Source organism: Lycorma delicatula, chromosome 9, assembly GCF_047948215.1.
Source record: "Lycorma delicatula isolate Av1 chromosome 9, ASM4794821v1, whole genome shotgun sequence".
NCBI classification, from domain to species: Eukaryota; Metazoa; Arthropoda; class Insecta; order Hemiptera; family Fulgoridae; genus Lycorma; species Lycorma delicatula.
This window is the reverse complement of record NC_134463.1, coordinates 8,375,217-8,402,996: the sequence shown is the minus strand read 5'-3', so window position 1 is coordinate 8,402,996 and position 27,780 is coordinate 8,375,217. Positions and strand designations below refer to the sequence as shown.

The following is a 27,780-nucleotide window of genomic DNA, read 5'->3' as shown; positions in this document are numbered from 1 at the left end:
TTCAAGACGCATAGCGATAGAATCATTGTAATAAGGATAAAATCAAAACCTAAACCGACAACGATTGTTAACATCTATATGCCTACAAGCGCCCATGATGATGATGAGGTAGAGTGTGTATACGAAGAGATTGATAAAGCAATTAAACACGTAAAAGTAGATGAAAATTTAATAATAGTTGGAGATTGGAATGCAAGCATTGGAAAAGGCAAGGAAGGAAATATAGTGGGTGAATACGGGCTGGGCAAAAGGAATGAAAGAAGGGATCGACTTATAGAGTTTGCGCGAAGTATAAATTAGTTATTGCCAACACCCAATTTAAAAATCATAATAGAAGAATATACACTTGGAAAAAGCCAAAGCACTTGGAAAATACGAAAGGTAAAGTCGATAGATGGGTGGAATATATTGAAGAGTTATACGGAGGAAATGAATTAGAAAATGGTGTTATAGAGGAAGAAGAGGAAGTTGAGGAGGATGAAATGGGAGAAACAATACGGAGATCTGAATTTAAGAGAGCATTAAAAGATTTAAATGGCAGAAAGGCTCCTGGAATAGACGGAATACCTGTAGAATTACTGCGCAGTGCAGGTGAGGAAGCGATTGATAGATTATACAAACTGGTGTGTAATATTTATGAAAAAGGGGAATTTCCATCAGACTTCAAAAAAAGTGTTATAGTCATGATACCAAAGAAAGCAGGGGTAGATAAATGTGAAGAATCCAGAACAATTAGTTTAACTAGTCATGCATCAAAAATCTTAACTAGAATTCTATACAGAAGAACTGAGAGGAGAGTGGAAGAAGTGTTAGGAGAAGACCAATTTGGTTTCAGGAAAAGTATAGGGACAAGGGAAGCAATTTTAGGCCTCAGATTAATAGTAGAAGGAAGATTAAAGAAAAACAAACCAACATACTTGGCGTTTATAGACCTAGAAAAGTCATTCGATAACGTAGACTGGAATAAAATGTTCAGCATTTTAAAAAAATTAGGGTTCAAATACAGAGATAGAAGAACAATTGCTAACATGTACAGGAACCAAACAGCAACAGTAACAATTGAAGAACATAAGAAAGAAGCCGTAATAAGAAAGGGAGTCTGACAAGGATGTTCCCTATCTCCGTTACTTTTTAATCTTTACATGGAACTAGCAGTTAATGATGTTAAAGAACAATTGAGATTCGGAGTAACAGTACAAGGTCAAAAGATAAAGATGCTACGATTTGCTGATGATAAAGTAATTCTAGCCGAGAGTAAAAAGGATTTAGAAGAAAGTATGAACGGCATAGATGAAGTCCTACGCAAGAACTATTGCATGAAAATAAACAAGAACAAAACAAAAGTAATGAAATGTAGTAGAAATAACAAAGATGGACCACTGAATGTGAAAATAGGAGGAGAAAAGATTATGGAGGTAGAAGAATTTTGTTATTTGGGAAGTAAAATTACTAAAGATGGACGAAGCAGGAGCGATATAAAATGCTGAATAGCACAAGCTAAACGAGCCTTCAGTTTGAAATATAATTTGTTTACATAAAAAATTAATTTAAATGTCAGGAAAAGATTTTTGAAAGTGTATGTTTGGAGTGTCGCTTTATATGGAAGTGAAACTTGGACAATCGGAGTATCTGAGAAGAAAAGATTAGAAACTTTTGAAATGTGGTGCTATAGGAGAATGTTAAAAATAAGATGGGTGGATAATGTAACAAATGAAGAGGTATTGCGGCAAATAGATGAAGAAAGAAGCGTTTGGAAAAATATAGTTAAAAGAAGAGACAGACTTATAGGCCACATACTAAGGCATCCTGGAATAGTCGCTTTAATATTGGAAGGTAGAAGGAAAAAATTGTGTAGGCAGGCCACGTTTGGAATATGTAAAACAAATTGTTAGGGATGTAGGATGTAGAGGGTATACTGAAATGAAACGACTAGCACTAGATAGGGAATCTTGGAGAGCTGCATCAAACCAGTCAAACGATTAAAGACAAAAAAAAAAATGTACAGAGACCACCACAAAGTGTTACAATACTCTGGATTGCAGTAATAAGTATTAATTTTGATTAATACCAGTTTACTTATAAGTACACACCATTAAAAAAAGTCTACAATTTTAATGGAAACAATTATACAACTATAACTGTACAATGTAACATATTAACCTAGGTTTTAGAATGTAAAATTTTTCAATATAAAATCCTAAACGTGAAGAACACAGGTTTTTTTTTAATGTTTGTACTTTTCTTAATTTATTCATGTGTACAATATGTTTTATAAAACTTATTATAAGACTTTAGAGTTGTTAATAAAACAAGGAAAAAACCGAATTTTAATTTCAAGTAGAGACCACCTTTGATGTAACAAAGATATTATCTCTTAGAAGTAATTTTTATTTTTATGTGAAGTATTACAGATTTTAAATGATTTCAAAACCCAGTACTATCCACAGTCAGGTAGAAAACTGTGGATAATTCCAAAAAGACATGTTTTAAACAGAAAAATGTTTTGTGTACTGTCGCCCAAATGGCTTCAAGAACACGTGGCACTTTGAACCTTATGATAGCCCTAAAAAGGGGTATTTGGGATTTTGTAGTGTGGCCCTGAAAAGGATTATTTGTGTGTTTAATGTGATAGCCTTGAGAAGGGCTGTTGTGTCCAGTCACTGGTCTCCAGTGAAGTTGGCTTGCCTCGAAGAGTGGCAGTAGAAGAGTTGCGGCTCATCAATTGGAATCAGACAAAACTTTCCCCCTACAGCAGTTGGGTCTCCGTTACAGTGTCAATTATAATGATAGCTCCTAGAGCCATTAGTGTTGGGTTGGTGTCAGTCGTCTTCCGCCAGCATGGCCAAGGTGGAGTTTACCTCAAGCAGTGCTCTTGTCTTCACTTCTGTACCACTTTGTGGCACTAGCAGGCTACATACCAGGCTTGCTGGGATGTCAGCATCCATCACGATCCCACATTGGGGTCAGCCAAAGGAATTCTTTTTCTTCTTCTTGGTGGTGGTGGTGGTTTGGGAGTGAATGCTCTGTCATTTATTTCTGAACTACTGCTTATAAAGCTGGCCAGCATGTGGTGGGGCTGCAGTGCTGCTGTGGTCGGGGTGTTATGTGATCAGTTACCTTGGCCAGTGTGCAGATGCTTACATCAACTGCATGTTTCCCAGACATCTATCCCCTACTGTTATGCTCACCGACAGTAAGCACAGCATATGGCAACAGTACATACATAAGGAATGAACTACATGATTTGCTTTAAGAATATTGTGAAAACTTAAAAAAATGGCTAATACAATGGCTATAGAATGTACAATATAAATCAGAATCAAACAAAAAGATATAAAATAATACTTCTTTTTTTTCAATTCTTTAAATTTTTATTTGTATATGTACAGAAGTCAACAAGAAATAAAAATTGACTAATTAATAAATAACTCATTTACCCTTGAATTTGGGACAAACTTAAAAAAATTAGAAGTAAATTATTTGAAAAGATATTATTTTTTTGTTCAAGAAATAGGTCTTAATATTTTTATAAAAGTTTGTTTATTTTACAATTTATTAATTTTTCTTTTATTTCAAGGACTGATAGACCTACAAAAAAAAAATACTGACTTTATGAAAAATAAAACCCATTGCTATGAATGCAAAGCTAAAAGATCTGCATAAAAATAAGAAAAGAACTGAAGAGAAATGATGATGTAAGTAGTTTACTACTTAACATGAATGCAAAAATACGTATTTATAAAACCCCTATTTTTTCAAATAATTTTTATTTATTTATTATACACTTTTTTTTATTTGGTTTCTTCTGGGAGAAAAAGACTTCGGCATTACCATCGCCCAAACACAATGTATGTGCTGTAAAAAACTAAATTTCAAAATTTCAAGATTAAAAATAAAATAAAAACGCACGGAACACAAAACATGAAATATAAATACAAAAACAATAAAAAAAAAAATTAAAACAAAATGAAAACTTAAAACAGAAATTTAAAAACAAATTAAAATATTAAAAATAAAAAACAAAATAAAAAACTAGATGTTAAAACCCAAAATTACTACAAAAAAAATCAGAAAACGGCATTAAAAAGTATGAAGAATATTGACACCCTGGAGAAATAAAAACGCCTGGTTTAAAACTTCTTTATTATTGCCCAGGATTTGATGAAAATTCCTGGGCAATTTAAATTTAAAATGCAAGGCCGCATAACATAAGAATTTCACAAGAATGTGACGCACAGTCAAGAAGCAGTTGCACTGCATGCATACTGGTGCGTTTACTGCTGACATCAAATACTTGTGAGTAGCACTCGTATGTGCTATCCACAATCAGCAGAGGAGCACTTCCTCATGACAAATTTTCCTGTATGAGGAATCCCATGGCAACACAGAACCTTTAATGTGCCGAAGTTTGTTATCTACTGCAGCCATCCAGTCATCTTGTCACTTTGCGTGAAGAGCGTTTTACACAGTTAATAAAGAATGAATTTTCACATGAAAGTAATCTGAATATCAGAATGCCATTAAAATATACCATAACAATTTAAGCCATGAAATTAAAACAAATTAGAATAGCAGAGTGAAATAAACTAAAAATTACACAGATCAGGGGCTTTCATTCTTTTTTCACCTTGGACTAATATTTTTGAAACTAGAAAGAAGAGGTTCAAGAAGAGGAATCCAGTACAAGAAATATTTTAATCAAATACACTAATACTTAACTCAATAAAAGCTATTGTTGAGTAAAAGAAAATTTTCTACACTTTTTTTGTGATCATATTTTAATCATAACTTGTGTAATAATTTATTAATTACAAATGTTCTTTTTACTTAAAAAGTTAGGTTTTTTAAAAGCTTTATTTGAAAAAACCTGAGATACACACATTTAGATTAAGAAACTTTAATGAAACTGTTATGGTATTTTTAAGGAAACTGTTATGTATTGACTACATTCAGTTCTGTGGTTTTTATTTATTTCTAACTCTACAAGTAACACTGGTATACAAAAGTTTTGACATTCTTATATATTTTTTGATGCTGAATCCAAGTATAACCTCAAAATTTAACCTAAGAGCTTCATTTTTTTGTAACTGTCTCTTAAAAAATTAATATTCTTATACAATTAATTTTCTCTAATTAAAACTACACTTGTAAAGATATGATGCGAGTCAGTGTTTATATTAATAATGAAATATGAATGTCTGAAGATGTTTATAAATGAAAACTTATTTATAAATGCCAACAGGGGGTTAATTTAGAGGAGTGACCAGTGTGAATGGTATTAGATACTAGAATGACATCCATACTTACTATTTACTATGACTCATTCCTTCTATGAAAAATAAATTTACTGTAATTTGGCACTGTATTTTAAATAAAGCAAATGTAGCCAGTAAAATTCTGCAAAATATATCTACTGATATTTCAAATGCAAAATCCATTTTATATAAAATGGATTAAAATAAAATATCTTAGAATAAAATATCTGTAATATTCATATTTTAAGAATATTCATCATACAGGCGATGGGTTTGAAAATATTGTAAAAGAATAGGTACTTGCAGAAAATTTAAATATAGAGCCAAAATCTCAAGCACATCAAAACATCAGGCCAAGAAAAATCAAAAGGCAATTTAATTGTGAACCTGAAGATAATGTTATTATTAATTTGAAGGAGAAATTCAAAATAGAATTTTCTTTTACATATTGAACATTGTTCAAAAATCACTAGAAGAAAGATTTTATCAATTAAATGAACTTATATTGTGATAAATTCTAATTTTTATATGACAATGGGAATTTAAACCAAAGCTTTATGAAACAACAGCTTCTCTAACAATGTCAAGATTTGTTTTAGCTTTGACTGATAATTCAGACACCAACATTCATGGTATTGAACTCTCTTATGAATTGTTAGCTTTGTCAGACCTTACACTGAACACACCACCAGTAGAAACACTGGAATTTATTCTAAAAAATAATTTATACAGGATATTGCTGTAGCTCTAAGAATTCTTTTAACAATACCTATGTCAGTAGCAACAGGAGAGAGAAGTTTCTCCAAATTGAAAATAATGAAAAAATACTTGAGACGCACAATTTCTCAAAGTAGGTTGTCAGGACACTACCATTTCAACAGAGACAAATACCTAAAATTCTCAACTCTGCACAGCTGTTAAAAGATTTTGCATCAAAGAAAGCTAGGAGATGTTTTTAAAGTTTTTATTTTACTTTTTTAATATATATTTACACTTTATACTTAAATAATATAAATTATGTATATTCCATTTATTAAAAAATGTTGGAATTTACTTTTTTTTTTCATCTCTAATAGAGATAGAATTTTTTTCAGATAAATTTAGATAAAAATTTTAGTAATCTGTCACAAGTAATAAAATATTGGGCTGCCACAAAAAGTCTGCTTGGAGTGGCAAAAACGCTCAAGCTGGCCTTCATGGATAACAAGTATTTGTGACTTATTTGAATTTGTGAGTTATATGAGGTAGTCGTGAAATACACAACATAGGTACAGGGGGAAACTATACTGGTTTCTTTAAAAAAAAAAAAATTAATAATAAAACAAAACATTTAAATTAAATAAATTTTACAGTATTGTTTCTCTAAACCTAAACATTCTAATTTTGTAAAAATATTTACGACTAATAACGTAAAATTATTTTTTTCATTCTTATTTTAGGTTGACTTTATAAAAGATTTTTTGCTGGTTGTATTTTTGTTGAACTGAACAAAAAAAAATTATTATCTAAATTTTGCTGAAATATTATAAAACACTGGTTTGCACATATTATAAATTATTTGTATTAATGATTTAAATACATATTTTATTTATTTAATATATTACAATTAGAGAAGACACATATAGAAAAAGTTAACATAATCTAAATGTTTTCCAACAAAATTAAAGAATACAAAATTAAAAAAAAAAAAATAATATGAGTAATAATTCAATAAAACACAAATGATTAGCTATATTTTTGTACATTAAACATTAGTAATTAAATCATGTCCAAAACAAAGCATTATAAATTAGTATATAGAGAGCCAAACATAAAAATAAATATAAGAAATAAAAAATTAATATAACATTTACATACATACATAACATACATGCTACAAGATGTGAGTAGATCCATGCCAACTTAAAAATATCAGCAAGATTTACCCGTTAACTTCCATAGCTGTTGATGATACAGAATCCCGACCAGAACTACTGGATTCTGTTTTAAGGTTAGGATATAATTTAGCTATAGTACCACCACCAGAACAAGTTTCTGCTGTTATTCTTCCAGCGAATTCTGCTCTTTTATTTTTTGCATTTTCAACATTTTCTTTTGAAATCCAAAGATCCAAAAGACTACGTGGGTTTGTAAATGGTCGAGCACGAGATGACTGTAAAGGTGGTGACATTGGAGAATCAGTTGTTGCTCGAATTACAGTCGCTCGATGAGTCAGATCACTTCCTGGAGTCGGAGTTCCAGAACGAGAGGAAGATGTATCTTTTGTAAACCTTTAAAAAAAGTAAACAACTTAAAATAATAAACTGCTACATTTGTTTCTAATTAAAAATAAATATTTACAAAAGGCTTTGATTAAAAAGATAAATATTTTAATCAGATTAAATTATTATACTTAATAATTTTATATATATATATATATATATATATATATATATATATATAATTTTTTTCTTCCTAGAATAACAAACTAATCTCAATAACCTCCTCTATGAATCATGAGACCTTGCCGTTGGTGAGGGGGCTTGAGTGCTCAGGGATACAGAGTAGCTGGACCGAAGGTGCAACCATATTGGAGAGGTATCTGTTGAGAGCCAGACTAAGGAATGATTCCTGAAAGAGGGCAGCAGCTCTTTCAGTAGTTGTTAGGGGCGTGAGTCAGGACGACTTAAACGGCCATATCAACATCACTCAGTCCTCTGAGTACTGCGCAGCTGAAAGCAATTGAAAACTACAGCTGCTTTTTTTCCAAAAAAATGTGGCTCTCTGCATTTTCACATAGCAATAATGGAGGCGCCTTCCTTGGTAAAATATTCCGGAGGTAAAATAGTCCCCCGTTCGGATCTCCGGGTGGGGACTACTAAGGAAGGGGTCACCAGAAAATTAAAAAATAACATTCTACGAGTCGGAGCGTGGAATGTTAGAAGCTTGAAAAAGGTTGGTAGGCTAGAAAATTTAAAAAGGGAAATGGGTAGGACAAATGTGGATATAGTAGGAATTAGTGAGGTTCGGTGGGAAGAGGAAGGCGACTTTTGGTCAGGTGATTTTAGAGTAATTAACTCAGCGTCAAATAATGGGCAGGCAGGAGTAGGTTTCGTGATGAACAAGAAGATAGGGAGGAGAGTGGAGTATTTCAAAACGCATAGCGATAGAATCATTGTAATAAAGATAAAATCAAAACCTAAACCGACAACGATTGTTAACGTCTATATGCCTACAAGCGCCCATGATGATGATGAGGTAGAGTGTGTATACGAAGAGATTGATGAAGCAATTAAACACGTAAAAGAAAATGAAAATTTAATAATAGTTGGAGATTGGAATGCAAGCATTGGAAAAGGCAAGGAAGGAAATATAGTGGGTGAATACGGGCTGGGCAAAAGAAATGAAAGAGGGGACCGACATATAGAGTTTTGCACGAAGTATAATTTAGTAATTGCCAACACCCAATTTAAAAATCATAATAGAAGAATATACACTTGAAAAAAGCCAGGCGATACTGCAAGGTATCAGATAGATTATATCATGGTTAAGCAAAGATTTAGAAATCAACTCGTTGACTGCAAAACTTACCCTGGAGCAGACATTGATAGCGACCATAATCTGGTGATAATGAAATGTAAATTGGGATTTAAAAACCTGAAGAAAAGGTGTCAGATGAATCGGTGGAATTTAGAGAAGCTTGAGGAAGAGGAGGTAAAGAAGATTTTTGAGGAGGACATCGCAAGAGGTTTGAGTAAAAAAGATAAGGTAGAAAATGTAGAAGAAGAATGGGAGAATGTTAAAAAGAAAATTCTTAAATCAGTAGAAGCAAACTTAGGCGGAATAAAGGGAACTGGTAGAAAACCTTGGGTTTCGGACGATATATTGCAGCTGATGGATGAACGTAGAAAATATAAGAATGCTAGTGATGAAGAAAGTAAAAGGAACTAACGACAATTAAGAAATGCTATAAACAGGAAGTGCAAACTGGCGAAAGAAGAGTGGATTAAAGAAAAGTGTTCAGAAGTGGAAAGAGAAATGAACATTGGTAAAATAGACGGAGCATACAGGAAAGTTAAGGAAAATTTTGGGGTACATAAATTAAAATCTAATAATGTGTTAAACAAAGATGGTACACCAATATATAATACGAAAGGTAAAGTCGATAGATGGGTGGAATATATTGAAGAGTTATACGGAGAAATGAATTAGAAAATGGTGTTATAGAGGAAGTTGAGGAGGATGAAATGGGAGAAACAATACTGAGATCTGAATTTAAGAGAGCATTAAAAGATTTAAATGGCAGAAAGGCTCCTGGAATAGACGGAATACCTGTAGAATTACTGCGCAGTGCAGGTGAGGAAGCGATTGATAGATTATACAAACTGGTGTGTAATATTTATGAAAATGGGGAATTTCCATCAGACTTCAAAAAAAGTGTTATAGTTATGATACCAAAGAAAGCAGGGGCAGAAAAATGTGAAGAATACAGAACAATTAGTTTAACTAGTCATGCATCAAAAATCTTAACTAGAATTTTATACAGAAGAATTGAGAGGAGAGTGGAAGAAGTGTTAGGAGAAGACCAATTTGGTTTCAGGAAAAGTATAGGGACAAGGGAAGAAATTTTAGGCCTCAGATTAATAGTAGAAGGAAGATTAAAGGAAAAAAAACCAACATACTTGGCGTTTATAGACCTAGAAAAGGCTTTCGATAACGTAGACTGGAATAAAATGTTCAACATTTTAAAAAAATTAGGGTTCAAATACAGAGATAGAAGAACAATTGCTAACATGTACAGGAACCAAACAGCAACAATAACAATTGAAGAACATAAGAAAGAAGCCCTAATAAGAAAGGGAGTCCGACAAGGATGTTCCCTATCTCCGTTACTTTTTAATCTTTACATGGAACTAGCAGTTAATGATGTTTAAGAACAATTTAGATTCGGAGTAACAGTACAAGGTGAAAAGATAAAGATGCTACGATTTGCTGATGATATAGTAATTCTAGCCGAGAGTAAAAAGGATTTAGAAGAAACAATGAACGGCATAGATGAAGTCCTACGCAAGAACTATCGCATGAAAATAAACAAGAACAAAACAAAAGTAATGAAATGTAGTAGAAATAACAAAGATGGACCGCTGAATGTGAAAATAGGAGGAGAAAAGATTATGGAGGTAGAAGAATTTTGTTATTTGGGAAGTAAAATTACTAAAGATGGACGAAGCAGGAGCGATATAAAATGCCGAATAGCACAAGCTAAACGAGCCTTCAGTAAGAAATATATTTTGTTTACATAAAAAATTAATTTAAATGTCAGGAAAAGATTTTTGAAAGTGTATGTTTGGAGTGTCGCTTTATATGGAAGTGAAACTTGGACAATCGGAGTATCTGAGAAGAAAAGATTAGAAGCTTTTGAAATGTGGTGCTATAGGAGAATGTTAAAAATCAGATGGGTGGATAAAGTGACAAATGAAGAGGTATTGCGGCAAATAGATGAAGAAAGAAGCATTTGGAAAAATATAGTTAAGAGAAGAGACAGACTTACAGGCCACATACTAAGGGATCCTGGAATAGTCGCTTTAATATTGGAAGGACAGGTAGAAGGGAAAAATTATGTAGGCAGGCCACGTTTGGAGTATGTAAAACAAATTGTTGGGGATGTAGGATGTAGAGGGTATACTGAAATGAAACGACTAGCACTAGATAGGGAATCTTGGAGAGCTGCATCAAACCAGTCAAATGACTGAAGACAAAAAAAAAAATCTCAATAAAAAAATTTTCACATAATTTTAATAAACTTTTAATAAACTACTAAAAATTTAGACAGTACAACTATAAAATAAAAAGTATTAAAAATGTTAACTAAATTATATATAACAATGTCCCTGCATAGAAATGCTAATACCAACATAATTTTACCTTATAATAATCATGCAACTAAAAACTACCTCAAAAATAAAAATATTTTTGAAAAACTTCTTTTACTGCATTGCTGAATTTTCAATAAAAAATTAATTTAAATTTATAGAAGCAGAGTTGCAATTAAAACCTTAATAAATATTATGGCCATCTAGTTAGTGTAGTGGTTAGTATGCTGACTTTTAGATGAGATGGTTTTAAGGTTCGATCTCCAGAAAGTTAGCAATTTTTTTACAGGTATAACTATTTCATCTTCCTTATTAAAAGTATGTATCTAAAAATAATGTCTGAGATTAACAAGAATTAATTAAAAAATAATAAATCAAATGGTAAATTAATAAAGAAAAACATACAAAACAAATACACCATGTGAAATCTGTATTAATACATAGTGAAATAAAGCAATTAATATTGTGTTCATATTAAATAGATTATGTTAATTTACTGATGTGATTAAACATTTCAAGTTAACTTATCAGTAAATATTAATCAACAATGGGAACAAATCTGCTACAGTAATTTTTTTTCCTGAATGAAAAATACTTTCATAAGATTGCTTGGACATATATATTTGTTGTAGATAAAAAGATGTTAACAATTGACAAAAATTAATTAAAAACTAAAACTGCTGCAGTAGAAACTGGTACATTTTCATATCATTACTTTCAGTGCCAGATTCATCAACACATTGTCTACACCTTCTTTGTTTTTAGTTTACATGATTTCAATATTTGTCAACATTAAAATCATAATTACATTCTTGACATAACTCATTTTGAGAAACTGATATTTAAAACAATTCACTTAACTTAAATAAATTCAGTTTGTTCTTTTTCAATTCTTTAGTTTTGTTCAATTGTTCAATTTATAAACTTAAAGATAAACCAGCATGAAAGTAACAACTAAAAATTATTGCAAGCATCATGAAGCCCCACAATTTTTTTTTTTCTCAATGCAGTTAACAAACATTTTAGAAGTCATATCCAAATACACCTGCACGGATTTACTAATCGTTTATGTAAAAGCTATATAAAGATTACTGTTACAATATTAATACATCTTCCTTATTATTTAACAAATATTTTTCAAATTAAAATTTTCATGTAAACCTTATAAATTAAACTTTTCAAGCACCAGCATCAGCCCTGAAATGAAACTTATATCTCATGTTACCTGTACAACATTTTCTACTATAACTTCATTAAATTAAAATTTATCAAATATTCAAGGCTGACTGACTTCTGATTTTTAAATCAAAACTTTTTATTCTATTTTATTTTGAATAGTTATAAACTATAGTAATATTTTAAATTTTAATAAATTTAGTAAAATGTTTTCCAATAGGTCTCGCTAAAAAAAATGTAATAATTAAGGATCCTAACCAAATTGATAAACTGCTCCCTTAAAACTTGATGGGTGTGTTAGATTTTGCTGAGTTCTATGGCAGAGTAGTAGCATCTCTTCTTTTCAACTAAAAGGTTCTGGGTTAAATCTTAATCAGCATGGGGATTTTTTACAAGCTACAATATTTATCTTATCAAACATTTAAAAAATAAAAAATAAAATAATTGGATAAAAGTCTATTACCACCAGAAGAATAAATAATTACTGGATTACAAGCATGCACACACACATCAGTTCAGAGAGCAGCATCCTGGAGAATTGTTTTGAAATATGGAAGAAAAAAGTATGGCTACAGTCACGCTCAATAAATTAGTATGTTTCTAGTTTATTAGTTCAATTAATTAGTTTATTAGAGTTAATACTGGCACAATTTCCCTAACAAATAGGCAACTGCATAACACAGACAATTAGCAAAGGCTAATAACCATAGCAGTAGATAATTTCAAATTAATTAAAACAAGTAATAATTAAGGCTATTGCAAATAAACAAAATTCTTTGTTGTATCCTTATCTACTAGTTACATGAATTAATAAAACTGTTTATACAGTTTTATTATGCATGTAACAAAAGACTTTAGAATATATAAATTTTAAAGTTGTAAGTTCTCTTCAGAATAAAATAATTTCTGCCTCCAAAAAGATGTGTAGGGGACCTGAGGAAGATAACTATACGTTAACAGTACAAATTATATAAAAGAAGCCATACCAGTTTCTGTAATTTTTGCTATTAACACACACAATAGTCACTGCTGTTAAATGAAATGCTGGAGGTAAAAATTATTTCTGATAGCTAACTAATCCAATTATATTTAAAATTAACTAATTCTAAACTACAAAACAAACAGCAATTGAACTGCCAAAAACTAATATCTAAGTAAATCAGATATAAATTAACCACAAACAACATATAATTAACTTACTGATCTAATTCACGTAAAGCTTGATCTAATTCAACTTTATGTTTATCATCAGTTTCTTTATTTCTACAATCTAAGAGGCAATGAAGTACACGTGAATGTTGTTCTGTTCGACAATGAGCTCTTATATAAGTCTCTAATTCCACCCACATTATTTTGTACTGTTCTTCTCTGTAATACAAGAAAATATTATGATAATAATGAAATAAAGGAGGAATTATGAAAGAAACAATATAATAAAGAAAAAACTATTTACAAGAATACCAGCAATACAAAAATTAACCTTTTAAATTATTTTATACCGAATAAAAATTATTACAGCTATATATATTTATATATATACACATTGATTGTATCAAGAATGATTAAATAATGAATACTTATAATGATCAGTTTACTGTTTATAATTACTTTTATACATACAGTTAAGGAATAAAATAAATAATTAAATTTTCACACAGCTGTAATAATTTTTATTCGGTATAAAATAATTTAAAAGGTATATATATATATATATATATATATACACACACATTTAATTCTATTAAAATAAACCATCTAAAACAGCATACTGAGATAAGACATATCTTACCTTAAGTTTACCATGAAAGTACTTTCATGGGATTCTGCGTCCTCAGTAATGGCTGAAATAATTCCATTACTGCATAACAAAAATTAAAAATAAAATAATGAAAACTAACTGTGAATTAATTTAGTTTTTTAAGACCGTCTCCCTCAAACAGTCTAATGGTTTATCAAATTGGATTGCAATATATATCAGCACTCAAACAAATTAATTCGCAATTTCCATAATTTTAGTATTTTTATTATGCAGAATGGGATCATTTCAATCATGACTGAGCACGTGGGATCTTGTGAAAGTACTTTCATGGTAAAATTAAGGTAAGATATGTCCTTATCTCAATATTCTGTATTAGGTGGTTTACTTAATGGAATTTAGATATAATTTTACAATACAAAGGAATAATATGAATCTTAAAAACATTATGTATGTTTTATATAAGCTTTTTTTTACAGAAATTAATTTTTTTAAGAATCATATGCTACTAATATATATATATATTACATGTGTTGTATTAATGATTATATGAATAAATAAGAAAAAAGTAGTCATCATTTTCATATTTTTAATTATTAATAAAGAAAAACTAAGTTTCATGTACTTATAAAATCATGACTGACTTTTATATTGGTGACTGAAATAAAAACACCTCTAAATTTTTATTTTCTACAATATGTTTTTAATCTAACATGAAATCTCTAACATCTATTCTAACACAAAAAAAAATATTTTTATAATGTTCTGATGAAGCAAAAGTTTCTGCAAAAGCACAAAATATGAGAAAAGAGAAAAAATAAACAGTAAGTCCATGAAAATTAATTTTTTTTTTAATAATTAAATATATTCCCCTGCTAGGATGCTGCAATTTACTAAATTATTTAACATCATATTTTAAATTGTTAGGAACAATTCATTTTATCTGTACTGATTATATAGTTTATTATTAATACAAGTAAAGTTTTACATACCGCAATAATATAAAATGAAATGAGAAAGAATAAAAAGATTGATAAAGCAAATATGGTTTGCTTTTGTAGTTATAGAAAAAATTTTGTAGTTATAGTCATATAAAATCCTAAAGCCATTTTTGGAACAACTTCTTTCTCTGAATACAAATATCAAATTAACATTTCTATGACATTCTAAATTGATGGAAAAATACTTCAATTTAACCAATTATACAAAGAATGATAAATTACTACACTACCTTTTTGGTCCTTTTCCTCGATGACCAATTGTAGGTGTCTGCAAAGGCTCATGTTTTGATTCATGTGAAATAAGAGTATATATACATTGTTTACATTGAACAACTTCTTCATCTGTTAGATGTTCTTTTAACATAAATGATAACAGAGGCTCTGTATACTACAAAGAAAAAAATGGCATGTAATAAACAACTTTCAATGCATAATCAATGAATACAAAAGTTTAATATGTAGGAAAATCAAAAGATATAAATATTTATGATTAATTCTACACATAAGCTAAAAGCTTGTGTCATGGGAACATTAAATGCATATAAAATATGCCATGCCTGACCGAGATTTGAACACAGTGTGTTGTAGAAGTAGAATAATATGATGGCACAGTCAGTTACAGCAAATCATGCTATGTTCCAGTAATAATTTATTTCCCTGCATTCTCAAGTTTAAAGGCCCATTTAAACACAGATGTTGGACTTTGTGTTAAAATTAAAAGTTTAAATTAAACTACCAAATCATCCTAAGTTGCAGTAAACAATTTATTTCCTTGCACTCTCAAGTTTAAAGGCCCATTTCAACAAAGATGTTGGACTTTATGTTTGCACATAGGAGGAATAGGCAAAGGAGTTGTTAGTTTTCTATAATCTAGAGTTTCAGTAGCTGAAATTTTTCACAGGTTGTATACACAGTGTGCTTGTAGAATTTTAGTACAGTTCACTGTTTATAAGTAAATTCAAAAGGATTTAAATGCTCTAGTATGCATTAACATTAATTATCTTATCCTAATTTTTCAGTACCTTTGGAAACAACAAAAAATATTATAAAAGTTGCATCTGCTGTAAATAAATGATTTCATAAAAAAATTGATGACCAATACCCATGTTAAAAACAATCTCCCAAATACTAACTATTCTGTCCATTAAAATAGTCCTACAAACTTTCATTCATGTTTTCAAAAATAAACATGTCTAGTGCTTCTTAAACCATTTTAAAATTCTCCCATCTACTTATAGTACTATATAACTAAACATTTATCACCATATTAACCAATACATACACAAATAACACACTTTTATTATAATTTCACAATCATAAAACGTCATTACTAGTCTTACTTGCAAACAGTGGCTTAAAGATTCTTATTTTTCTTATTATTCCTGAACAGAGGTTTTAAATGTCTATGGTACCAATATGGTTAATAGCAACCAATATTAATCTGTGATTACTGGTTTCATTAAAGTTTATGCATCAGGAGCTAATTAAGTGAATAATAAGGATTGACATAATTCTGGAGTGCTAAACACACATATGAAACAGAGTACCTGGATGTGCTGTTTTGTGTGTAGCCATGTGTGCCGTATTTAAAATTCCACTGAGTCAATAATCCTCACTCATAGTAATGCTCAATCAACACATAATATATTATATATAATTTATATATTTATTTATATTATTTATATATATATATATATATATATATATATATATATATATATATATATATATATATATTTATATATAATTTTGTAAAGTTGAAATTTGAATCTATTCCACACTAAATACTCACTAGATTTGATAATGCAATTTTCACTTCCTGAATTTTCTTGAATCAAGTAAAGACTGACATGAGTTCTTCATTAACAGGATTAATAAACTCATTTACCATTAAGAGAAATGTACAGTTTTAAATAGTGACTACATTGCAAAGTAAAGGTAAGTTCTTAGAGCTAATACAATTTAGTTTCATACCCTTTTATTTCATTTTGATACGTCTATCAAAAAGTGTGTATTACTTTTCAACCTCCCCTTGTATAGAAAGACTTACTATACAATATTTCTTATCTCTGTGAATAAATATGCCTGAAAGAGAAAGCCAATAAGGATCCAAGAAGCAATTTTGAATATATTATAAGTAAAACAAGGACATGACAAACATTATTTTTATGAGTTTTAAAAAGATAAAAACAAAAGGATTCTGCTTTGCCTAAAACAGCTCTAGAGAGGCTGTTTTGAAAAATTATAATTTTTTTAAAATTAATATACATAACTAAAATGCAACCTTATAATTAACATATATAATTTAAAATTCAACAAACCATCTTATAATTAAAAATAGAAGTTAATGATATAGTTAATGGCCAATATTTAGTAAACCTATCTAAACGCGCTTTCAGCTTCTCAATAGGATATGGTGGATGTCTTTCTGATGGTGATAATTTTAACGGCACTAACTTATTCATTTGCATTAATGTGCCAAAATCCTACAAACAAACAAAGTAAGAAATTGTTACTTAAGATAAATAATGTAAAATATACTAATGTTAAAATTATTAAATATTGTTTAAATATTATTTTGTTTTATCATTACTAATTCAAAATTACAAAAAATTCCTTACCTGCCAATTTAATAATTTTTTTTCAGAAAACGTGCTACCTGCTTTAAAGCGCGCACATTGGTTCAAGAATTTAAGAACAACGTTTTATATCAATAACTTTTTATCAATAATTTTTACTTCCTTTTACAAAGTAAAGGAAGTATTGTGATTGCAAAAAATTTCAGATTTCAATGGAAATGTCCATTTTGATCATTCCTGAATCCATTTTGACTAGTTTCAGCATGATGTCTGTACATACGTATCTCACATAACTCAAAAACGATTAGCCGTAAGAAATTCAAATTTTGGATTTAGGATTATTGAAACACCTAGTTGTGTACCTCCCCTTTTGATTGTAATCGACTGGACCTAAAGAATCAAAGAAAGCACAAAATCCAAATTTTTTGGATTTTGGACTTTTTCTTAACTGCAGTAATAAGCCCTCATTGAGAGCTTTTCAACAATACATCATAAGTGGTACTTATTTCTCTGGTTCCAGAGTTATAGCCAAATAAAACTTTAATTAATTAAATATTTTGATCTTACAAGGGGAAGGCACATCGATTCGAACCATACTTCATCTCCTTTTTTAAATTTAAAATATTGATTTATTAATAATTAGTATTCTTGAATTGGGAAAAAAATTTACAATGAATAATAATTCAATAATGTGCAAAAAAAAAAAGAAAAAATATCAGAAATTTATTAATGAAATAAAATGTTACGTACTTTTCATTTTAAAAAAATGTGTATATGTAATTTAATAGGAAGTCACATGATATTCACATCAGATTTTCTGTTAACAGTAAAAGAGACTAAGCACATCCATATAACTTAATAAATTACACAAACTTTCAATGTTTTAACTGATATTTACAAAAATTTCAATAAAATTAATTATTTCAAAAACATTTTGATTTAAATAGGGCTGAAATTTACTTTCAATACTATAAAAAACAGAGATGTTTTATAGTTTAACATCAAGTTATACAACTTAACAAACTCATTAAAAATAACTCTCTGTGAGTCGTATTCTTTCTAGCACAGTAGTTAGGAAAAATAAAAATATAGTTACGAAAAAAGAAGCTTTACTTATTTTAAGATATTCTTTGCAATTAAATTTGTGATGTAACAAGGCACCATAACCAAGGTGTTAATGATAATAATATTACCTGAATGTAGTCTACTTGTGGTACGATATATTATTTTAAGGAATTTAACTTTTCAACAGTCTAAATTGTATTTTCACAGTATGAGTGTCTGCTTTTTGAAATGCTAGTCATATTGAGAAGGAATTATAGAAAGATGCACAGAGCTGAAATTTGTTCTCCAGACCTGTGAATATGTGAGAGAAGATCATGTGAGAAATTCTGATTCTTGGATTGAAGTAGTTATTTTTTCTGTCATTCAGAACATGATTTTAAGGTAAAGAGAAGTAAGATTAGCATTTTAATAGAACAGATAATAGCACGATGCGAATAAAGTCATTAGGGTAAAAATAAGTCAGAAGAGATTTCCCAGATCATCTTACAAAAAAAAATAATTTAAAACAATAATTTTAAAATTGTTACAATCTTTTTGTTTTCTGTTTTTCTTTTCTGCATTGAGCAATTCTTTTTTTATGGTATTTACTGTTTACCTCATTAACAATTAGCTGCCAGAATAGAATGCAGCCACACAGTCAAGGGAAAACTATCGTTTTTTAATTTTTTAATTTATTTAACTTCAAACCATTACGAATAAAAATCAGTTTAATGGCTTCAACTATTAGCATTTTAACTCTCATTAATACCCTTTTATAATAAGATATTGTTTAGTATAATTATGATGATCACTAGCAATTAATAAATGCCAATAGCAGGTAGGAAAACTGTAGTGTTGTTGACCTAAAGGAATCAGTTTATTAAACATGAATTTACCTGATGAAATTCTATTAATTAATTTAAATACATTCCAGGAAGACAATGTAAAATGATTTTCTAGGAGGAATGGAACAACCAGGTTGTATGGAGGGAAATACAGTTCACAATATTACTCAGTAAGTTCTCGGATTAATTCACCTTTTTAAAAAGAGGTGGAGTAAAAGTTAATTTTTTTCTGAGTGCACAACGAGGTTTCGATATCAGCGCCTGGACACAAAACTACTAGCGTAAATAATTAAAAATTAAGCAGATGTAAAATGTCTATGCAAAACAAAACCAGAATAAAAACAATATTAACAATCTAACATAAAACAAGATTGCCATACGTCAAAAAGCAAAAACATAATACAATTTTAATCAAATATCTGAATCCAGGAGCAAGACCTTAAGAAACTTTAAGATATCTGATAACTCGATACATTGTTAACTAAAATATTTCAGATGTTAGCCCCTTGTTTAAACTTCCGATCCCAATGTCACATAACAGAAATAGTCCACAATGATGTGATGTACTGTTAGTTGGCAATTGTAATTGAATGTCTAGCTTTTTCAGACAAGAAAGGACTCTTTGCGGAATCAAAACAAGAGTCAAATCAATAAAATTAGCAAACTGAAAGAAGTAGCTGAAAAAGCAGGCTTGCATCTCCTTTTCAAAGAATGAAATGAAGACAAGTGCCAATAAATATCCCAAAAAGACACTACAAACAAAGTATGGCAAAATTAAGACCATAAACCATTTTAAATATCTTTGAGAAATAATTAGTACAAATGTAAGATAAAATAGTAACTGAAACAAAAAACACAAATTAGAACTAAACTTTTACACAAAAAATATGTACAATAAAAAACACTTTTCTATAAATACAAAATTAAGGCATTATAGCACAATTGTAAAACCAGTAATCTTGTGATCTTCACGGAGTGGAAACTACAAGAAAATCTACTGTGGTAAAAGACAATATACTCAAGATAGAAATAATTTTAAGAATGATTTATGGTCCAAGAAGAACATCAGAAGGCTACAGACTGAGATAAAATAAAGAGATATATGATAAAATTGAAGACCTGGAAATAACAATATGAAAACGACGATTAAAATACAGACACAAGGTCCGAATGAATCAATCAAGGTTCTAAACAAACAGATTTTCAATAAACTCTGGAATTATAAAGGTCAAATGGCTATGTTAAACAGATGAAAGAAGAGCTCAAAAAGTTCAATATTACAGAAAATACCTATCTAGATCAAAAAGAAAATTTTTGAATTAAAGTTTGCTGCAGGTGAAAAGAAAACCTCAACAGAGGAGAATGAAGAAAGAAAAGCTAAACAGTCCAAAAGAATGAAGAACTTCTGGAAGAAAAAGAAAGAACTACATGAAATGATATTTGCATGGTCCTTGAAGAACTATCAGCAGAAAAAAAAAATTAAGGTTGTAGAAGACTGTTATTCTAAATCATTTTAGTTATTTAATTACATCTGTAACAAAAGTACAAATTTAATAAATCAGATTTACTTACCAAAATTGATGAAATAACATTTTTCTGAAATAGTGAAGATTTGTAAGGTAGTTCTGTATTGTTTTTGTGAAAAGGTAGAATCTATAGAAATGGAGCTTTGACAATAAATACAAAATAGTTAAGTAACTTTAGGTAAAAAACATTTATTTATTAGTTGTGCAAATTAATATAAAAAAATTATACTACAAATATTTATTTAATAATATAAAAAGTAAACACAAATTTTACTGGTTTATTTCTGATTACTCATAATAGGGTTTTAAAACTACAATAGTCGATACTGGCCGTTTTTAATATAAAACGACAATAAAACAAAAAACTAATGTATGTTTAAAATGCAAACATTTTAATTATTTAATACAATAAATACTAATTACCGTAATTCTGTAATCTGTTACACGACCACCACCACCTTCACTTATAGAAGGTGGGTCTTCAAGTATACTTCGAGCAGTACTCAAACTATGAATAAAAATTTCACCTCCATGTGCAACAAGCAAATGTGATATCATCTTGCCACCACCACGACGAGCCATTTCTAACATTACTGAGCGACCATTCAATAAGAAGTTAATCAAGCAAGAAGATGGCCGACTAACAAAAACAAAAAAGATTATAAATAATAAAAAAACTAATAAATCAAATTATATTGGTTCTAATAAAAAAAAAATTGTATTTGATTATCTCTAACAAATAATTAAATTTAATCTAGAAACTGTAAATTTAATAAAGAATTTTTTTAACTACTACTACTTCTATTGATCATTATTTTAATAATGTAATATTCAAATAAATTTTTGTTTTAAATAAAACACAAATATTAGTGAAATGTCATCTGTCATATTTTGAACAGATTTTTCTAAGAATCAGTTCTAATGTGACGGTCATTTTAAAGAGTGCTGTTTTGGTTAAGTAAACAGGAAATTTTTTTGTACAATAAAAGTTCCCAATATCAGACACAGCTCGGGAACAACAATCTGTTCCATTATTTATAGGCATCCACTAACATAATACTATATTCACATTTTTCTGAAAAGTTATTGAAAAGAAAAAACACTTTGAATATGACAACAATATTATATTGTATATTTATTTCAGTAAATAAAAGTTTTTAAAAAAATTAGTCGCTAATTAAAATGACTGTAAAACTCAAGCTTTTTTATATTCATATTTGAATAAAAAAAAAATAATACTCGACTACTGTAACTGACCAATAAAATTACTGTACTATATTAAAATGGGATAAAAACAAAGTACACTACAAAAATATTAAACAAAGAAGCTATAGTATATAAGAATATTAGTCAAAACACATGTACAAAAAGTAATGTAAAAATAAAAATAAAAACCAAATATGAATATATACAATTTATTTATACGTAGATAGTTTAAAATAGTTGTCTATTTTAGTTTGAACTAAGTCCTGGTGCATATTTTTTTTTCAATAAGCAACTGCACTTCTGATATTAAAATAACACCTTCTGGTAATCCTTTTTATAAGAAATATTGCATTAATTTTCAAACCTGTACTCCTGCTTTCTTTCTTGTGATGGTAAATCTGGGTTTATTGTCATTAACATCATCATCAGAGACATTTTGTTCGTTTTCAAAATAGTCAGCAACAAGATCACCAATGCCAATCAATGTCCTCTGTGTTACCCCCTGATCAAGCCGTTTACATATTGCAATAGTATTTGGGGGAAGAAATATCAATTTTACATAAGATAATGTTAGGGTGGGATTTTGCATTCTAACAATAGAACCTATTTCTAACCTTCCTATTTTGCCTTCCCATTATATGATCAAAAGTAACAATCAGTCCATCATTACATACCTGGTCATCCAAGATTTTTTATTTGAACACTGTTCAATTTCTAATGAATTTATGTTCACGCCATTAAAACATATGGCTTTGCGGATTATTAGTGGTTTTTTTAATTTATCTGACATACTCATAGCCAACAAAAGAGTCAGTCTTCCTTTTGATATCTTCCCCCTGTACATTTTCCCTCTTTCAAACACATGTTTTCACTGGGTAAAGCCCAGAAAAAAAGACCAATCTTTATCACAATTAAAAATGTTTCTTTCATTATAACTCACGCCTATTTCTTTTAACTTTTCTTCCAGTCAGACACCGAATTCTCATCTACAGCACCAGCATCACCACAAAAATTTTTAAATGAAATGTTAAATGTCTAATTTGCAATATATCTAACCAACTCCATGATGCTTTAAACTCATCGACAGAGTTCTTTACCGATTTCTAGGGTTTTCTCATATATCAAACTTCCAGAGACCAGAATGTTATTAGCACGAGGCCTGCAAAACCACTCTTACGTTAAATTGTCAACCGCTAGTCTTGGCATTATAGGAAATGCACTTTTGCTTAACTGACTGTCACTTTCAGTCTATGACTTTAGGATATCAAGTTGGTCTTTAAGACATCACTACCTGAGTTTTCCCAATATCAAAATGTTTTGCCTTATGCTACTTTCTCTTTTAATGTCAAGCTTTTATGATTTTGAAATATTTTAAGTTGCAGTAACAATGGTTGTAATAATTTTAAAAAAAACCACAAAAATGAACGTACGGTAAGTGTACTCTAAGACAAAAATACAGTATTATACTGTAACAAAAATATTACGTGTGTTCAATGTTTATTATACAATTGCACAACAACTGATGATGAATCATGCTGAATAATGAATTGATTGAAATCATAACATCAACATCTAGGTGGGAAGTGATGCAATTCATAACAGATAAACAAATTAGTCACACGAGTATAAAATAAAAAAAGGAAAATTACAATCTTCATTCCTGCTGTGTGTTTTTCAGAACTGAGTGAACAGTTTTTATACGTAAATTCATTGTCGGCATCCTTTATTGAGATTTTATTCATTAATACCAATAAAAAACTGCCAGGAAATCTAAATGTGTCTGGTATTAAGAGGAGTCCATCATTGGAAAGTCAGTCAAGGGAAGTTTCACTACACTAACCGTGTATTTTAACAACACAAAACAATATTTATAATATTTCATAATTATAATTAACAAGTGAATCTAAAATGGGATGTGAAAATAATAAAAATTCACATTAAAATGGTAAAAAAAATGACTTCAGTTAGGAAAAGTAACAATTTCTTAGTGCTTCATGAAAAGCCAATGGATAGGTATCAGAAATTGAGAATATAAACTGTACAATAAAGAAATAAAATGTATTACAAAATAAGTTTTACTATCTGGTTAATAAAGCAAATACTGATGTTGTTAGTTTTTAGCAATAAATATCAATTTTTTTTAACATAGGTAAATATAAACACATTCGTAAATATAAACATATGGAAATTTTAATTCTCAGTTAACTAAAAGTTAGTCTACATGAATTACACTAACCAGGACTAAACAAACCTAGATTATAAATATAATTTTTATACTGAAAACTTTTTTCTTATTTTATAAAGTAAAATAAGATGTACCATTATATTTAAGAAAATAAAAAAAATGAAGGCATAATAAATATTAAACAATAATAACAAACTTAACTTACCAATTAGTGATATCAATTGGTAAGATAACTGTTCAAGAAGAGATAAAGGATAACAATCACTAAACAAGGACACAACAGGAATGAAGGTCCTGTGACAAATAAAGGTAATTTACTTATTTTCCCAGGAGTTACATAATAATAAATGAAAACAACCTATAAAAGGTAACTGAGATAATGAATATATTAATGTTTTAAAAGATTCATTAAAAGAATCCACAAATCAATTTGATTTTTAAAATGCAAGAACATATTACCTATTAACATCAACAGGAGTAACTCTATGCATTGAAGTACAATTATGCATTTCAGCAGCTGAACAGCCTCTTGGTGTACACCATTTTAATGTAACAGTTTCATAATCTCCACCATCTTTGATTACACCAACATCAGCAGAATTACCTAAAAAAAAAAAAATTAATTTTAAATATATATATAAATTATAAACCAAATTGATCCAGCCAAGTACAGAAATAACATTAAATAAGATGACACTTACCTCTTTTCATATTTTACAAAAATGTTTTCGTGGAAACCCACACCTTCAGTTGTAGTTATTCAATTGTTCATATCAAACTACATTCCACACTTAAATACATTCAAATTTATCAAAAATATAACATTTTAAAAAATTAAAACTTTTTTTAAAATATAAATATAGAAATTAAAAAATTAAAAACTACACATAAAATATGGCGTCAAATTTATAAAGCATTAAATAATGAGTAAATGAATAACTAGAATTAAAAGTAACATGTAACTTGGTCAGCCTAATATTAGGTACAGTGTGGATTTGAATTAAAGGTCATGGCCGGTCACATCTAAAACAATTTGATGATATCCCGATTATTTTGCAGTAACAATTAATATTTTATTTCAAAATACGAAGATATGATTTTTTTTATTACTGCAACCTTTTTCGATGACCTGTACATGACTTTGAAAAGCATATTATTAATATGCTTTTACTTAATAAGCTTTGAATTAAACTCCTAATTTGATATATATAAATGCTTTATTAAAATAGTACACAGTTCACCACCATCAGCAATTTTGGTATTTACAGTAAAATCCTGGAACACATCACATTGGAGTATATTGTGCATTTACTGTTTTTCTAGTAAGTAATACACAGAGTTTATCGCAAAATCCTCCCAGAGCTTTCATAACCTACACTACTTGTGAAAATAATAGAATAAATTCATATAAACATGATTTGTGAGTTACAGCTAGTGAAAGATTTTGCTCAGGTTTCAACTACCCAATGAAATGAGGTCATACAGAAATTTTTAGGACGTTAATTAAGGGGGCAGAATTAGTGATTTTTTATGTTTTCCGAACTGAAAAACTGAATAAAGTAGTCCCAGAACCTTATCTGTAGTAGTTTTTTTTTTTAAATCTGGGATAAAAACCAATAAATTAGAATAAAAAATCCTGTTTTTATGTTTGACGTACAACTTTGTTAAACGGGTGATAAAACACATTAAACTTTTAAAAAAACTTGTAGAAAATTTAATTCTAAACAAAATATTTTAAGATAAGTTGAATAAAGCAAAGAAAAGGAAGAGATATACAAAATTTTATTAGAAACAGTATATTCTACGTTTGTCAGAAAATTACTGATTTACTGTAAACAAAACCAAATTCTATTTTTGTTGATGTGAAAAATTTGTAAACAAAAATTTACTGTTAAAAATTACTGCAAAAGATTTTTTAAAGATTGGAAATTGAACAATTGTAAAATAAAAATAAAAAATAAATAAAAATTAATTGATAATAATAATCTTTTTATTAATGAAAAAACAATAAATTATTTGAAAACTTATTTATTAACAATAAAATAAATAAAAGTTAACAATAAAATAACAACAGCTGTTCAACAGTGCGCAATACCTTATTAAAGTTTAAATCATTCTATAATGTGCATTACGTATATCAGGTACTGTGAATGTGCTGTCATTAGCAAAGGTTTTCTTGAATTTTAGTTTAAACATGATCGGTTACCACTGAAGTAATATTGTACTTATTTACAACAGGGGAATATGCTGATTCGGTATTCAATGTGGGTGTGAGTAATGGTAACACTACAGCTTCTGCAGAAGAATATGAAATATGATTTCTGAATTGCAGAATTTCAGATCCCAAAACAATTAGCATGACTTTTCACAATTTTCAGGAATCAGATACATTACCAGCTATGAATGAACTGTCCAACACGACAATGTTATAGATGAAATTATTATCGATGCAGTTCAGTGTAGTCCAGGCATCAGTACACATCTTTCTAAGCGGATTGGAGTTTCACATTTGATGGTTTGGAGGACACACTTAAACAAAACAATTTTTTATCCTTATCATATAAACAGCCAGTTCAACATCTACACTCAGGAGACTCAGTTCAACATCTTCACTTGAAGTTTTGCAACTGGTGGAATACAAATCAACAACTCTGCAAGTAGGTTTTGTTTACCGACAAGGCAAATTTCACTCACTATGACGTCAAGGACTTATACAATAAGTATACATCGGCAGAAGTAAATCCTCATGAAATGGTGGAAGGCAATTTTCAACAACGATGTAGAGTCAATGTATGGTGTGGCCTTCTTCACAATCAGCTGTTTGGGCTGTTCATACCCCCTGGGAGCTGAGTGCTGAGGTCTACTTACATTTTCTTCAAGAATTGTCACAGTTCTTCACTGAGAAGCAACTACACTTCCAGCATGATGACATGCATCCCCCACTTCTCTTGTGCCATTTCCACTCACTTAAATCATCATTTAAATAGATTTATTTTTATTAAATAAAATTTTTATTTTTTAGTATCTTATCTTAAACCATTTTGTTCAAAATTAAATTCCCTACAAGTTTTGTTTAAATGTTTTATGAGTTTATCACCCATTTAACAAAGTTATTGAATGTCAAACATAAAAAAACAGGAGTTTTTTTACCCTAATTTATTGATTTTCATCCCGATTTCTCAAAAACTACTGCAATAGGTTTCTGGGACCTACTTTATTAAATTTTTCTGGTCCAAAAACATAAGACATCACTAATTCTGCCCCTAAATTATCATCCTAAAAATTTCAGTACGACTTCGTTTCACTGGGGTAGCTGAAGCCCAAGCAAAATCTTTTGCTAGCCGTAACTCACAAA

General features: G+C 29.2%; 1 protein-coding gene across 3 annotated transcripts in view; it reads right to left on the bottom strand.

Moving 5' to 3' along the window:
- asun (integrator complex subunit 13 asun) overlaps positions 1-27,780 on the bottom strand; it is a 59,125-nt gene that overhangs the window by 12,119 nt on the left and 19,226 nt on the right. For 2 of the 3 annotated variants that reach the window (XR_012757743.1, XM_075375456.1), the window contains exons 7-12: positions 24,885-25,029; positions 21,458-21,674; positions 17,362-17,526; positions 15,271-15,428; positions 13,484-13,651; positions 7,181-7,525 (exon numbers count right to left, since the gene is read on the bottom strand). Coding sequence is in view for 1 of the 3 variants with exons in the window: in XM_075375456.1 (XP_075231571.1) it covers positions 7,181-7,525; positions 13,484-13,651; positions 15,271-15,428; positions 17,362-17,526; positions 21,458-21,674; positions 24,885-25,029 (1,198 nt within the window). In the remaining 2 variants the exon portion in view is untranslated. Of the gene's footprint in view, positions 1-7,116; positions 7,526-13,483; positions 13,652-15,270; positions 15,429-17,361; positions 17,527-21,457; positions 21,675-24,884; positions 25,030-27,780 lie in introns of all 3 variants that reach the window. The other variant, XR_012757744.1, reaches the window with a different exon arrangement.